Here is a 14,971-nt window from a genome sequence, read left to right as displayed (position 1 = left end):
TTTTCACTGCCACAATCCTAATTCTGAGCCTCATCATTTCTGACCTGATCTAGTCTTCAATATTCTAACTGGGCCTCCAGCTTTACTCCATTAACAATTACCCAACTAACAGTGTCCTTTCTCTATCCTCCCATTACATTTTACCGATACAATCAGTTGTACCCATATCTGCTTCCTTCAAATCAAAGCCCATTTGCTAGGGATACATTCCCCGTCAATCCTAGTCACAAATCTAAATCCAATCTCCTTGTGGAAATGCACATACCATTGATTTTTACGTCATCACAACCTAATTTATGGTATAGCACATAGCAAGCACCAAAATGCTAAGAAAAACAAATGGATAGCCATTTTTCTTTCAGAAATGTTAGAGTATTCCTTATCAAATAACATTGTCTAATGAACTCGGTATACTTTGATGTATTATCTAGTTATGCCTAACAGTTTCTTAAGAATAAAGAATCTTCATTCCTTCTCCCTTCTCTCTCTTTTTTTTTTTTTTTTTTTTTTTTTACAAAGTTTCACTCTTGTCACCCATACTGGAGTGCAATGGCGCAATCTTGGCTCACTGCAACTTCCGTCTCCCAGGTTCAAACAATTCTCCTGCCCCAGCCACCCAAGTAGCTGGGATTACAGGTGTGCACCACTACACCCGGCTAATTTTTGTATTTTTAGTAGAGAGGGGTTTTGCCATGTTGGCCAGGTTGGTCTTGAACTCCTGACCTCAGCTGATCCATCCACCTCAGCCTTCCAAAGTGCTGAAATTACAGGTGTGAGCCACCACAACTGGCTCCTTCCCTCTTCTTAACATCATAATTAGCATGAGGATGAATGAAGCATGTCCTAGAACATGTTTCAGGATTCTTCGACAAATGGAGATGCACAATCTCTTACTTAATTCTTCATGTTCTCAGTAAAACTCTGTTTTTGCCAAATACTTGACAAAAAAGTAACAAATATAAGAAGTAATGTTTACTTGCCAACAAAATTTTAGTCTCCCTGATTCTAAGTATGGATCTCCAAAATAATGCCTTAAAGACATAAACAAGATAGGGCACACAGCTCCCCACCATCTCTTGCCTAAGATATTACATTCCTTAAAAAAATAAATGAACTTGGTCCTTGCCTGTTCTTAAACATAAAATCATGCCTGCCAAAATCAACAATTATGCCCTCACAAATTGTAACCAAATATACTTAGGCCCAAATTTTAATATAATTTTACACATACTGGATCTTCACTCCCTATATAAAAACTATATGCTGCATTAAAACAGTCTAACAAAACATCTCTCTAGACAATTTTTCCAAAATATAATCCTCAATAAGACTCTAAATGAATTTTAATTCTTTAAACATCTAGTATTTCTTTAGTCAACAATACAAACTGCGTGATACAAGCAACCAAAGCTAAGATGCCCTAAGATTTCCCCCATTGAAATGAGAGTTATGAAGGCACAGGAAATGATTAAATAATTCCCTTTTTGTGATTGTGACAAAGCTACAGTCAGGTGAAAGAAAAATTTAACTGATCGACTGCTCAGAATTTGGCCACTGTCTGTGACTCTCCTTATGAACTTCCCTCCGGGGAAAATCCTTGTTCACTTTGGCCCTTGCTGGAGGGAAAGGTGACTTGCAGCAGAGATTACACGAAAGCTGTTATTTTGTAAAGGTTACAGGAGATGCAACAAGAGGCAGCTCTGAGCTACCCAGGTGCAGTGAGAGGAGAACATCAAAAGAGGAGTAAAGACAGCACGAAGTAGAGCTGCATTCTCTGAAGCTTATCTGAGCTCCTTCAGTTGAGAAATCAAGATTTGCAATCTCAAGATAAAAAGCTGGCTTGTGACAAAGCCAGTGTTTCTTGACTAAGTTGGAAGTACCATAGAAGCAGTTTTTCTTGCAACCAATCTATTTCTCATATACAGTATGCAGCTACATGTGAAAATAACTCATGAAACTCTTCAAATAAACCCTAAGGACTTGAAGAAATGCTTATATGGAAGAAGGGGGTTCTAGTGTTTCATTTGGAATCCTTTCTACCAGAGCCAACCGACTGCATACACGACTTTGGGGTACAAGTGAAAAAGAGAAGCTAGATGCCAACTCCAGATTCCAAGATGTGAAGCCAATGGAAATGGGAGGGAAATTATTATTGCCATTTAATATGTATTAAATATAACATTTGAGAGATCACAGACCTAGAAACACCAGGGCAAGGAATTGGAACTTCTGCCAGCATGAGCAGCTAACGCCAATTGAAGGAGCCCAGGATTGTCCCAGGAGTGAACAATGTATCAAGACAGAACATGAACTGGATAAGAGTTTTTCTTCCTAGACTTTCTGGTCTGAAATGCAGGGAGAGAACTCTGTCTTTATGCCAATCTGTTTAACTTAAATGAAACAAACAATATTTAAGGTTGAGCTGAGCTCATGGAAGTAGAAAAAAGGTGTTCTCACAAAATTATTTCTATGCCCTACGGTGCCACCGATATTCTAAGGAAGAGTTACTAGCACTGATTTCCAGCTGAGATAGTGTGGCATTGGAATCAATAACTCCAAATGAGATAAAGAGGGACATTCCATAAATATCCAATAAATGACTCCTAACTTGGGAAAAGGAATGTTCATGGGGGATGCTATCAGAATTACCCTTCGGGGGAAGGCTGGTTATTCTAAATATAGGTGCTGCCCACCATTCCACCATTCTCTCATCTATTTATTAGGATCTATTACTGATAGGTCTGTTACATCTTTTCTCTGTATTGATGGGAAAAATAGAATATGGCAGAATTACATATATATATATATATTTACACACACACATTTTTTTTTGAGACCAAGTCTCACTCTGTCACCAGGCTAGAGTACAGTGGTGCTATCTCAGCTCACTGCAACCTCCAACTCTCTGGTTCAAGCGATTCTCCTGCCTCAGCTTCCCGAGTAGCTGGGATTACAGGCACGCGCCACCACACCCAGATACTTTTTGTATTTTTAGTAGAAATGGGGTTTCATCATGTTGGCCAGGATGGTCTCGATCTCCTGACCTCGTGATCTGCCCTCCTTGGCCTCCCAAAGTGCTGGGATTACAGGCGTGAGCCACCGTGCTAGGCCCAGAATATTTTAAAATTATAAAGGTACAGCTCTGATAATATTGAGCAAAATAACAAATAATAAAAATACATTTATTAAATACTATCAGGCTAGTATGCTGCTGAGCCCTTTGTATGGATTATTTAATTCTAGTAAGTGGCTAAGAAGTAAATATTCCTATTATTATCTTTATACGAAGTATGAAATGAGGCACAGGTAAGTAACTTGTCCAAGATCACATTTGTTAACCCAGGTAGTCTGGCTCCAGTATCCATATCATATCTTCTCAAAATATTAAATTTGAAAAAAAAAATACTTAAAATTTAAAAAAGTCTTTTGCCCGGCATCAAAGGCCCTATGTGAAGCACTTCCAACTCTTTCTTCTGCTAGTGCCTTATTTGCTCTCTTGTGTAGCAGGAGAGCTCCTTATACGTGCTGTCCATGCTCACAGTCCCCAATTCTCATTCTCTTAACCCCACTACAAGCATCCTTATCACTTTACCAAAACTACTCAGCAAGGTCTACTAAGACCTCCATATAGATAAAGCCAGTGGTTAACTTCTGCCCTTTAGCTCATTTGAACTATAAGTAGCATCTGATACTACAATCACTCCCACTGCAGTTGGCTTCTGGGACACCACTGTCTCTCGGTTATCTATAAGGTTACTTATTTTCAACCTCTTTGCTAGTTCCTTTTTTTCTAACCGCTAATGTTGGGTAGCTCCAGGGCCGAGTTCTTGGTAATTTTATTATACCCAGACTCACTCCCTTGGTGATCTCATGCAAGGTCATGGTTTAAAAGTCCATATGCATGCAGATGAATCCAGTCTAGACTTCTCTCCTTAATGCCTGCTCATGTAACTGCTTTCAAAATATTGCCACTTGGATATCTAACAGGCACTTCAAATTCCATACATCCATGACTGAACTCCTGAATCCCTGCTAATGGTACCTGATTTACCTCCACTTCCCTATTTCTCTTGTTGGAAAATCCATCCTTGCAATGGCTCAAGTCAAAAATCTTGTGGTTATCCTTGATTTAAAATCCTCTCGTATCAGAAAAAATCCTATAGACTCTACCTTCAAAAATATATCTAGAATCTGATTACTTATCACTCCACAGTTACTGCCCTCACCAACAGTGCCCTGCTTCACCCCCAGAAATGTCCTGATTTGAACAATAATCACCCTAACACAAAGCCCTCCATGATCTTGTTCCCCATGATAGTGTTACTTCTCTGCCCTGCCCTGTTACTATCACCAGCCCTGAGTCCACCCCAGCCACACCTTTGGTAACAGGCACATTTCTGCTTTGGACCTTTGTTCTAGTAATTTACTTTGCATAGAATGTTCTTCCAGATATCTACATGGCAAGTTCCTTGAAGACTTGTTTCCAGTATTTTCTTAGTTTTTAATGATTCAATAAGACTTCTTGTTGAATGCTGCAATGACCCTATCTCTCCACATCTTGTCCTATTTGTTCTGCTCATCTTTTTTGTCTCCATTGTACTTACCACCTTTCAATACACTATAGAATTCTTTTTGCTCATTAATATTTCATTATCAGTCTCCCTCCACTAGAATGTAAGCGCTATGAAATAAGGGCTTTTTGTTACTTTGTTCACCGGTGCATCTCAAGGGTAGAACATGTCTGGCATATATGTAGGTGACCAGTAAATATTTGTTGAATGAACACATATACACTATCACAGTGACTGGCAAGAAGGCCAAATAGGAACAGCTCCGGTCTGCAGCTCCCAGCAAGATCAACGCAGAAGGCAAGTGATTTCTGCATTTCCAACTGAGGCACCCTACTCATCTCATTGGGACTGCTTAGATAGTGGGTACAGCCCATGGAGGGCGAGCCGAAGCAAGGTGAGGCGTTGCATCACCCAGGAAGTGCAAGAGGTCAGGGAACTCGCTCCCCTACCCAAGGGAAACCATGAGGGACTATGCCGTGAGGAACAGTACATTTTGGCCCAGAAACTACGCTTTTCCCAGAGTCTTCACAACCCACAGAGCAGGAGATTCCCTCAGGTGCCTACACCACCAGGGCCCTGGGTTTCAAGTACAAAACTGGGCGGCCATTTGGGTAGATACTGAGCTAGCTGCAGTGGTTTTTGTTTCGTAACCCATTGATGCCTGGAACGCCAGCGAGCCAGAACCATTCACTCACCTGGAAAGGGGGCTGAAGCTAGAGATCCAAGTGGTCTAGCTCAGCAGATTCCACCTCCGCAGAGCCCAGCAAGCTAAGATCCACTGGCTTGAACTTCTCGCTGCCAGAACAGCAGTCTGAAGTCAACCTGGGATGCTCAAGCTTGGTGGGAGGAGGGGCGTCTGCCATTACTGAGGCTTGAGTAGGCTGTTTTCCCCTTCAGTGTATACAAAGCTGCTGGGAAGTTCTAACTGGGTGAAGCCCACCACAGCTCAGCAAAGCCACTGTAGCCAGACTGCCTCTCTAGATTCCTCCTCTCTGGGCAGGGTATATCTGACAGAAAGGCAGTAGCCCCAGTCAGGAGTTTACAGATAAAACTCCCATCCCCATGGAACAAAGCACCCGGGGGAAGGGGTGGCTGTGGGCACAGCTTCAGCAGACTTAAACATTCCTGCCTGCCAGCTCTGAAAAGAGCAGTGGATCTCCCAGCACAGCACTTGAGCTCTGCTAAGGGACAGATTGCCTCCTCAAGTGGGTCCCTGACCCCTGTGCCTCCTGACTGGGAGACACTTCATACAAGAGAGCTCCGGCTGGCATCTGGCAGGTGCCCCTCTGGGATGAAGCTTCCAGAGGAAGGAACAGGCAGCAATCTCTGGTGTTCTGTAGCCTCTGCTGGTGATACCCAGGCAAACAGGGTCTGGAGGGGACCTCCAGAAAGCAGCAGCAGACCTGCAGCAGAGGGGCCTGACTGTTAGAAGGCAAACTAACAAACAGGAATAGCATCAACATCAACAAAAAGAGCGTTCACACAAAAACCCCATCCGAAGGCCACCAACATCAAAGACCAAACAAAGGTCGATAAATCCACGAAGAGGAGGAAAAAAAAAACAGCACAAAAATGCTGAAGATTCCAAAAACCAGAACACCTCTTCTCCTCTGAAGGATCACAGCTCCTCACCAACAAGGGAAGAAAACTGGATGGAGAATGAGTTCGATGAATTGACAGAAGTAGGTTTCAGAAGGTGGGTAATCACAAACTCCTCCAAGCTAAAGGAGCATGTTTTAACCCCATGCAAGGAAGAAAGAATCTCGAAAAAAGGTTAGAGGAATTGCTAACCAGAATAACCAATTTAGAGAAGAACAAAAGTGACCTGATGGAGCTGAAAAACACAACACAGGAACTGCATGAAGTATACACAAGTATCAATAGCAGAATCAATCAAGTGGAAGAAAGGACATCAGAGACTGAAGATCAACTTAATTAAATAAAGAGTGAAGACAAGATTAGAGAAGAATGAATGAAAAGGAACGAACAAAGCCTCTGAGAAATATGGGACTATGTGAAAAGACCAAAAAGACCAAACCTACGTTTGACTGGTGCACCTGAGAGGGATGGGGAGAATGGAACCAAGTTGGAAAACACTCTTCAGGATATTATCCAGCAGAACTTCCCCAGCCTAGCAAGACAGGCCAACATTCAAATTCAGAATATACAGAGACCACCACAAAGATACTACTCAAGAAGAGCAACCCAAAACACATAACTGTCAGACTCACCAGAGTTGAAATGAAGGAAAAAATGTTAAAGGCAGCCAGAGAGAAAGGTCAGGTTACCCACAAAGGGAAGCCCATCAGACTAACAGCAGATCTCTCTGCAGAAACCCTACACGTCAGAAGAGAGTGGGGCCAATATTCAACATTATTAAAGAAAAGAATTTTCAACCAAGAATTTCATATCCAGCCAAACTAAGTTTCATAAGCGAAGGAGAAAAAAAAATCCTTTATAGACAAGCAAATGCTGAGAGATTTTGTCACCACCAGGCCTGCCTTACAAGAGCTCCTGAAGGAAGCACTAAATATGAAAAGGAAAAACCGGTACCAGCCACTGCAAAAACATACCAAATTTTAATGACCACTGACACTATGAAGAAACTGCATCAATGAATGGGCAGAATAATCAGCTAGCATCATAATGACAGGATCAAATTCACACATAATAATATTAACCTTAAATGTAAATAGGCTAAATTTCCCAATTAAAAGACACAGACTGGCAAATTGGATAGAGTCAAGACCCATCAGTGTGCTGTATTCAGGAGACCCATCTCACATGCAGAGACACACATAGGCTCAAAATAAAGGGATGGAGGAATATTTACCAAGCAAATGGAAAGCAAAAAAAAAAAAAAAAAAGGCAGGGGTTGCAATCCTAGTCTCTGATAAAACAGACTTTAAACCAACAAAGACTAAAAAAAGGCAAAGAAGGGCACTACATAATGGTAAAGGGATCAATGCAACAAGAAGAGCTAACTCTCCTAAATATATATGCACCAACACAGGAGCACCCAGATTCATAAAGCAAGTCCTTAGATACCTACAAATAGACTTAGACTCCTACACAATAATGGTGGGAGACTTTAACATCCCATTGTCAATATCAGACAGATCAACGAGACAGAAAATTAATAAGGATATTCAGGACTTTAACTCAGCTCTGGACCAAGTGGACCTAATAGACATCTACTGAACTCTCCACCCCAAATCAACAGAATATATGTTCTCAGCACCACATAGCATTTATTCTAAAATTGACCACATAATTGGAAGTAAGACCCTTCTCAGGAAATGCAAAATAACTGAAATCATAACCAACAGTCTCTCAGACTACAGTGCAATCAAATTAGAACTCAGGATTAAGAAACTCACTCAAAACCACACAACTACATGTAAACTGAACAATCTGCTCCTGAATGACTACTGGGCTAATAAAAAAATTAAGGCAGAACTAAATAAGTTATTTGAAACCAATGAGAACAAAGACAAAACATACCAGAATCTCTGGGACACAGCTAAAGCAGTGTTTAGAGGGAAATTTATAGCACTAAATGCATTGACACCCTAACATCACAATTAAAAGAACTACAGAAGCAAGAGCAAACAAATTCAAAAGCTAGCAGAAGACAAGAAATAACTAAGATCAGAGCAGAACTGAAGGAGATAATGAAAAACCCTTCAAAAATCAATGAATCCAGAAGCTGGTTTTCTGAAAAGATTAACAAAATTGATAGACCACTAGCCAGACTACTAAAGAAGAAAAGAGAGAAGAATCAAATAGACACGATAAAAAATGATGAAGGGGATATCATAACTGATCCCACAGAAATACAAACTACCATCAGAGAATACTATAAATACCTCTACGCAAATAAACTAGAAAAACTAGAAGAAATGGGTAAATTCCTGGACACATACACCCTCCCAAGACTAAACTAGGAAGAAGTTGAATCCCTGAATAGACCAATAACAAGTTCTGAAATTGAAACAGTAATTAATAGCCTACCAACCAAAAAAAGCTCAGTACCAGATGGATTCACAGCCGAAGTCTACCAGAGGTGCAAAGAGGAGCTGGTATCATTCCTTCTGAAACTATTCCAAACAGAAAAAGAGGGATTCCCCCCTAACTCATTTTATGAGGCTATCATCATCCTAATACCAAAACCTGGCAGAGACACAACAAAAAAAGAAAATTTCAGGCCAATATCCCTGATGAACATCGATGCGAAAGTCCTCAATAAAATACTGGCAAAGGGAATCCAGCAGCACATCAAAAAGCTTATCCACCACGATCAAGTTGGCTTCATCCCTGGGATGCAAGGCTGCTTCAATATACTTAAATCAAAAAAACGTAATCCATCACATAAACAGAACCAATGACAAAATCCACATGATTATCTCAACAGATGCAGAAAAGGTCTTTGATAAAATTCCACACACCTTCATGCTAAAAACTCTCAATAAACTAGGTATTGATGGAACACATCTCAAAATAATGAGTCATTTATGACAAACCCACAGCCAATATCATACTGAATCGGCAAGCGCTGGAAGCATTCCCTTTGAAAACCAGCACAAGACAAGGATGTCCTCTCTTACCACTCCTATTCAACATAATATTGGAAGTTTTAGCCAGGGCAATCAGAGAAGAGAAAGAAAGAAAGGGTATTTAAATAGGAAGAGAGGAAGTCAAATTGTCTCTGTTTGCAGACAACATGATTGTATATTTAGAAAACCCCATCGTCTCAGCGCAAAATATCCTTAAGCTGATAAGCAACTTCAGCAAAGTCTCAGGATACAAAATCAGTGTGCAAAAATCACAAGCATTCCTATACACCAATAACAGACAAGCAGAGAGCCAAATCATGAGTGAACTCCCATTCACAATTGCTATAAAGAGAATAAAATACCTAGGAATCCAACTTAAAAGGGACATGAAGGACCTCTTCAAGGACAACTACAAACCACTGCTCAAGGAAATAAGAGAGGACACAAATGGAAAAACATTCCATGCTTACGGATAGGAAGAATCAATATCATGAAAATGGCCATACTGGCATACTGTCCAAAGTAATTTACAGATTCAATGCTATCTCCATCAAGCTACCATTGACTTTCTTCACAGAATTAGAAAAAACTACTTTAAATTTCATATGAAACCAACAAAGAGCCCATATAGCCAAGACAATCCTAAGCAAAAAGAACAATGCTGGAGGCATCATGCTACCTGACTTCAAACTGTACTACAAGTCTACAGTAACCAAAACAGCACGGTACTGGTACCAAAACAGATATATAGACCAATGAAACAGAACAGAGGCACCAGAAATAACACCACACATCTACAACCACCTGATCTTTGACAAACCTGACAAAAACAAGCAATGGGGAAGGGATTTCTTATTTAATAGTGTTGGGAAAACCGGCTAGCCATATGCAGAAAACTGAAATTGGATGCCTTCCTTACACTTTATACAAAAATTAACTCAATGGATTAAAGACTTACACATAAGATCTAAAACCATAAAAACCCTAGAGGAAAACTTAGGCAATACCATTCAGGACATAGGCATGGGCAAAGACTTCATGACTAAAACACCAAAAGCAATGGCAACAAAAGCCAAAATTGACAAATGGGATCTAATTAAACTAAAGAGCTTCTGCACAGCAAAAGAAACTACCATCAGAGTGAACAGGCAACCTACAGAATGGAGAAAATTTTTGCAGTCTACTCATCTGACAAAGGGCTAATATCCAGATTCTTCAAGGAACTGAAACAAATTTACAATAAAATCAACCCCATCAAAAAGTGGGTGAAGGATATGAACAGACACTTCTCAAAAGAAGACATTTATGTAGCCAACAAACATGGAAAAAAGCTCATCATCACTGGTCGTTAGAGAAATGCAAATAAAAACCACAATGAGATACCATCTCATGCCAGTTAGAATGGTGATCATTAAGAAGTCAGGAAACAACAGATACTGGAGAGGATGTGGAGAAATAGGAACACTTTACACTGTTGGTGGGAGTGTAAATTAGTTCAACCATTGTGGAAGACAGTGTGGCAATTCCTCAAGGATCTAGAACCAGAAATACCATTTGACCCAGCAATCCCATTACTGGCTATATACCCAAAGGATTATAAATCATTCTACTGTAAAGACACATGCACACATGGTTTATTGCAGCATTGTTCACAACAGCAAAGACTTGGAACCAACCCAAATGCCCATCTATGATACATTGGATAAAAGAAAATGTGACACATACACACCATGGAATACTATGTAGCCATAAAAAAGGATGAGTTCATGTCCTTTGCAGGGACATGGATAAAGCTGGAAACCATCATTCTCAGCAAAGTGACACAGGAACAGAAAACCAAGCACCGTATATTCTCACTTATAAGTGGGAGCTGAATAACGAGAACACATGGAGACAGAGGGGGAACATCATACACTGGCACCTATCAGGGATTGGGGAGCTAGGGGAGGGAGAGCATTAGGAGAAACACCTAATGTATATGACCGGTCGATGGGTGCAGCAAAACACCAACGCACATGTATACCTATGTAACAAACCTGCACGTTCTGCACATGTATCCCAGAACTTAAACTATATTTAAAAAAAAAAAAAAAAGGTTAATTATGCCGTCTTATCTTAGACATCCCTTCACTTACTTTCCCGGTTCACTGCCTTCCTTCTTGTCATAATCCCTCTGCTTGAAATAGACGTTGTCAAAAGCCTAATTTCAGCTTAGAAAAATGTCCTCTTCTCCCACCCTTCCCATTCAATGGATTAAGGATAAAAGCAGACAAACAGGTTGAACATAGAAACTCTGAAATTATTACAATTTCAGAATCAGTAATCAAAACAGGAGCTCCACAGTGTTCTTACCTAACTGCCTGGCACTGAGTCTTAGCAACTTCCCTATGAACTCAGGTTCATTTAAAAAACTTCCCGTAGTTTCGATTCAAAGGAATCCCTGACCAATACTGCCACCTACTGATGAGTAGGTGAGAAACCAGGACAATCAGAGAGTGCAAACCAGTTTAATGAAAACGAGGAAAGACAATAATGAAAAATTCCATGAAGTTGGTAAAATAATCTGCCTTTCCCAAAGAGTACTAGTAAGGAATTTACATCGAATTCTACAGCAGCATTAAGCAAAGACTGTGTAAGTGCAAAGAATTACAATGAAATCTGAGATAGGCTGGCTCTGTGTCCCCACCCGAATCTCATCTTGAATTGTAATCTCAATGGTAATCCCCACATGTTGGGGGAGGGACCTTGTGGGAGGTGACTGAATCATGGGGGCAGTTCCCCATGCTGTTCTCGTGATTGGGAGTTCTCACAAGATCTGATGGTTTTGTGAGGGGCTTTCCCCCACTTCACTCTGCACTTCTCTTTCTTCTCCGTCCTGGCGCCATATGAAGGACATGTTTTCTTCCCCTTCCGCCATGACTGTAGGTTTTCTGAGGCCTCCTCAACTATGTGAGTCAATTAAACTTCTTTTCTTTATAAATTACCCAGTCTCAGGTATTTCTTCATAGCAGTGTGAGAACAGATTAATGAAGCCTCTTTCAGAAAGGAGCATCACCAACGTTAACAGGACAACCAGTCTTCCTTTAAGAGTTCAAATGTTTCAAACTCAAGGCAAATATATTTGTTTTTATTTTGTCTCATACACATACAGAAAAACAAATAAAAATCTAGCCTGAGATTTAAAACTCACTAAGGGAAAAAAATCACAGCAAAAGCAGTAGGTTAATATCAGGATATTTATATTCAAGGATCTATAATATCAAGCTTTTTTTCTCTTTAGATCCAGGCATGGTGGCATGCACCTGTGGTCCTAGCTACTTAGGAGACTGAGGCAGGAGGATTGCTTGAGCCCCAGCACTTGAGGCTGCAGTTAGCCACGAATGCGCTACTGTACTCCAATCTGGACAACAGAGCAAGACCCTGTCTCTAAAAAAATAAAGATTTTTTTAAGTCCATATTTTTTGGTTATTTATGTGATATTATTCAATATCGATTAACTTGGGTCATGAGTTCTAAAAGACATTCAAAATAAAATGGCATTTTCACTTTTTCAAAATTAAGATCTGATACTTTTTCATGATCAAAAATATATTGTGTCTCCCTCCTGACCCTCCTTTTCAGGTAGGTAGCAAACATTGTGAAAATTGGTTGGCATAGGCTTCAGAAAACCTTTTACTTAAATCATTATCCTCACTGCTATCTTCTTTTTTTTTTTTCTTTTGAAGTCATATACACCTAAAATGTTCTAAGCACATAATTTTTCTTTTATGTTGTTAATTGTTTTCAACTCACTAATAAGTACCATTTTGCTAATTGGGAAATTAATACATATTGTCAAAGAAACAGACTAAACTGTATTTTGAAAATCCTAAAAAATAAAAATTTGTAAAAGGAAAAAACCTAAAGATGAAAACACATTTATATCTCTGACATCTTCCTACTTTAAAAATTACAAAGAAAATAGCAGAAATAAAATAGAGATGACTTTTAATAACAAAAGGAGTCCATTTCTCAATATTAATAAAGAGCAAAAATACTCATAAACACATAGGATTAAAAGTAATGATTCCAAGAGAAGATAATTTAGAAAAAGGCATTTAATTACAAAATTTTCTTTTAAATAAAAAAGCAATGGCACGAATCACCACAAAATTATTTAAGTGATCATATCCACAGGCTGTTCTTGTAATTATATGCTAAAAATTTATGACGGTTCTCATTAACACCATTCCCCCGCTTTAATCAGAGACATCAAGAGCTTCTGAGAATGTGTAATTTTTCCTAAAGTACTACTAAAAGTATCATAAACACCGTTTGTGCAGCATTCATTTACATCACCTTTTATTTACTACATTCTAAACTCATAAAATATTTAACATTTCTCTACTTCATTTCTCTTATTTACAGTACAGAGGCTCATCTCTTGTCACAATATAGTTTGTGCATTAAAATCCCTGGGAATAGGACTTTTGACAATATTTTAATAAATTGACTCCAATTATTTAAAATAAGAACACAAACAAAAGCTTGTTCATCCAGAAGAGTAACTCTTCCAGTAGACTTATTCGGGAGTTTAAAAAAAATCCCTCTTTAAGTAAAATACATTCTTCAACCATTACTGGATTATACTATCATGCATATTTATAATGCTAATATGACAACATGTAAAGCCAGCTATGACTTTTAAAATTCCATTTAGAAGAGTACAGTAGACAGAAAGTGCTTTGACTTTCACTCTCTTGTTATCCATAATCCAGTTATCATTTCACATGGGTATATTTTATTTATTCTTAGTATATAAGTATTTAATGGTTCAGTAATAACTGGCAGCTTCTGACAGTCCTATTTTCTTGATTGCTGATACAATTCTGTGAACATAAGTCAGATGAACTGAAAAAAATGCAAATCACCTCCTGTAATACAGCAGGAAAAGGTGGAATGTTATTATTTGAGCAAATGATTCAAAGAGATGAATACTAACATTCTGTCGTGACAGGAATACTGTGAAATTAGGTATGTTTTAATGTGCTGTCTTCACAACTTGCCATACCTAGTATTTGTTATCTTTTTGGTCAAAAAGCAAACCTAACTGGGAAAGGGCAGATGTGAAGAGGCAATAGAAGTGAGAGAGCATATATTACAGTATATATGAGTTTAGGAGAAAAGAGTGGGAAGAGAATACATTTTCACATATTAAAAAAAATAACTATGTCACATCTGGACACATTTCACAGAGCATATGAAAAATGCCCATAAGCTAATTAAGCCTCTTTACTCTCACTCCAGAAATGTTTTTTCTAATAATAACATTAATAATAATTAATATAATTCTGGCAGCAGCACAAATCTATGACTTTTTAAGGCTTGAGAGAGTCATTTTTAAATAGTTGAGTACAACTGAATAATAAGAGTCCTGCCACTTCTTTTATTTACACTCTTGACTCAGCAAGAATTATTACAGAAGTCCACATGGTTATCTGCAGCTTGTTAAGTCTTCTACAATGGCTTTGACTTTATAACCCACTCAGCATTTGGGTTAAGCTGATATAAATCCTTCATGTAAGTGTCATCATCAAGGCAGCGTTCCCCTGTTAAAATAGATGTTGTGTCAGTTTAATACAGCAGGTAGATTGGTATGCAATTTTAAACTTAAGCTTAACTATTTAACTCTTAAATCTTGGGCTTCAAAATACTTATTCTACTTTGGGAGGCCGAGGTGGGCAGATTGCTTGAGATCAGGAGTTCGAGATCAGCCTGGGCAACATAATGAAACCCCGTCTCTACAAAAAATACAAAAATTAGCTAAGCATGGTGGCTTGCACCTGTAGTCCCAGCTACTCGGGA

At 39.0% G+C, this 14,971-nt stretch overlaps 1 protein-coding gene across 3 annotated transcripts in view; it reads right to left on the bottom strand.

Moving 5' to 3' along the window:
- Nucleotides 1-12,229: 12,229 nt before the first annotated feature.
- Nucleotides 12,230-14,971, bottom strand: part of ARHGAP18 (Rho GTPase activating protein 18) — a 177,264-nt gene continuing 174,522 nt past the window's right edge. For 2 of the 3 annotated variants that reach the window (XM_030928932.1, XM_010354711.2), the window contains exon 15: nucleotides 12,230-14,715. In XM_030928932.1, coding sequence (XP_030784792.1) covers nucleotides 14,624-14,715 — 92 coding nt within the window. In that variant the 3' untranslated portion in view covers nucleotides 12,230-14,623. The remainder of the gene's footprint in view (nucleotides 14,716-14,971) is intronic. The other variant, XM_030928933.1, reaches the window with a different exon arrangement.

This window comes from Rhinopithecus roxellana, chromosome 4 (genome assembly GCF_007565055.1).
Source record: "Rhinopithecus roxellana isolate Shanxi Qingling chromosome 4, ASM756505v1, whole genome shotgun sequence".
NCBI lineage: Eukaryota > Metazoa > Chordata > Mammalia > Primates > Cercopithecidae > Rhinopithecus > Rhinopithecus roxellana.
The sequence above is the reverse complement of the archived record's forward strand: the minus strand, read 5'-3'. Positions and strand labels throughout refer to the sequence as shown.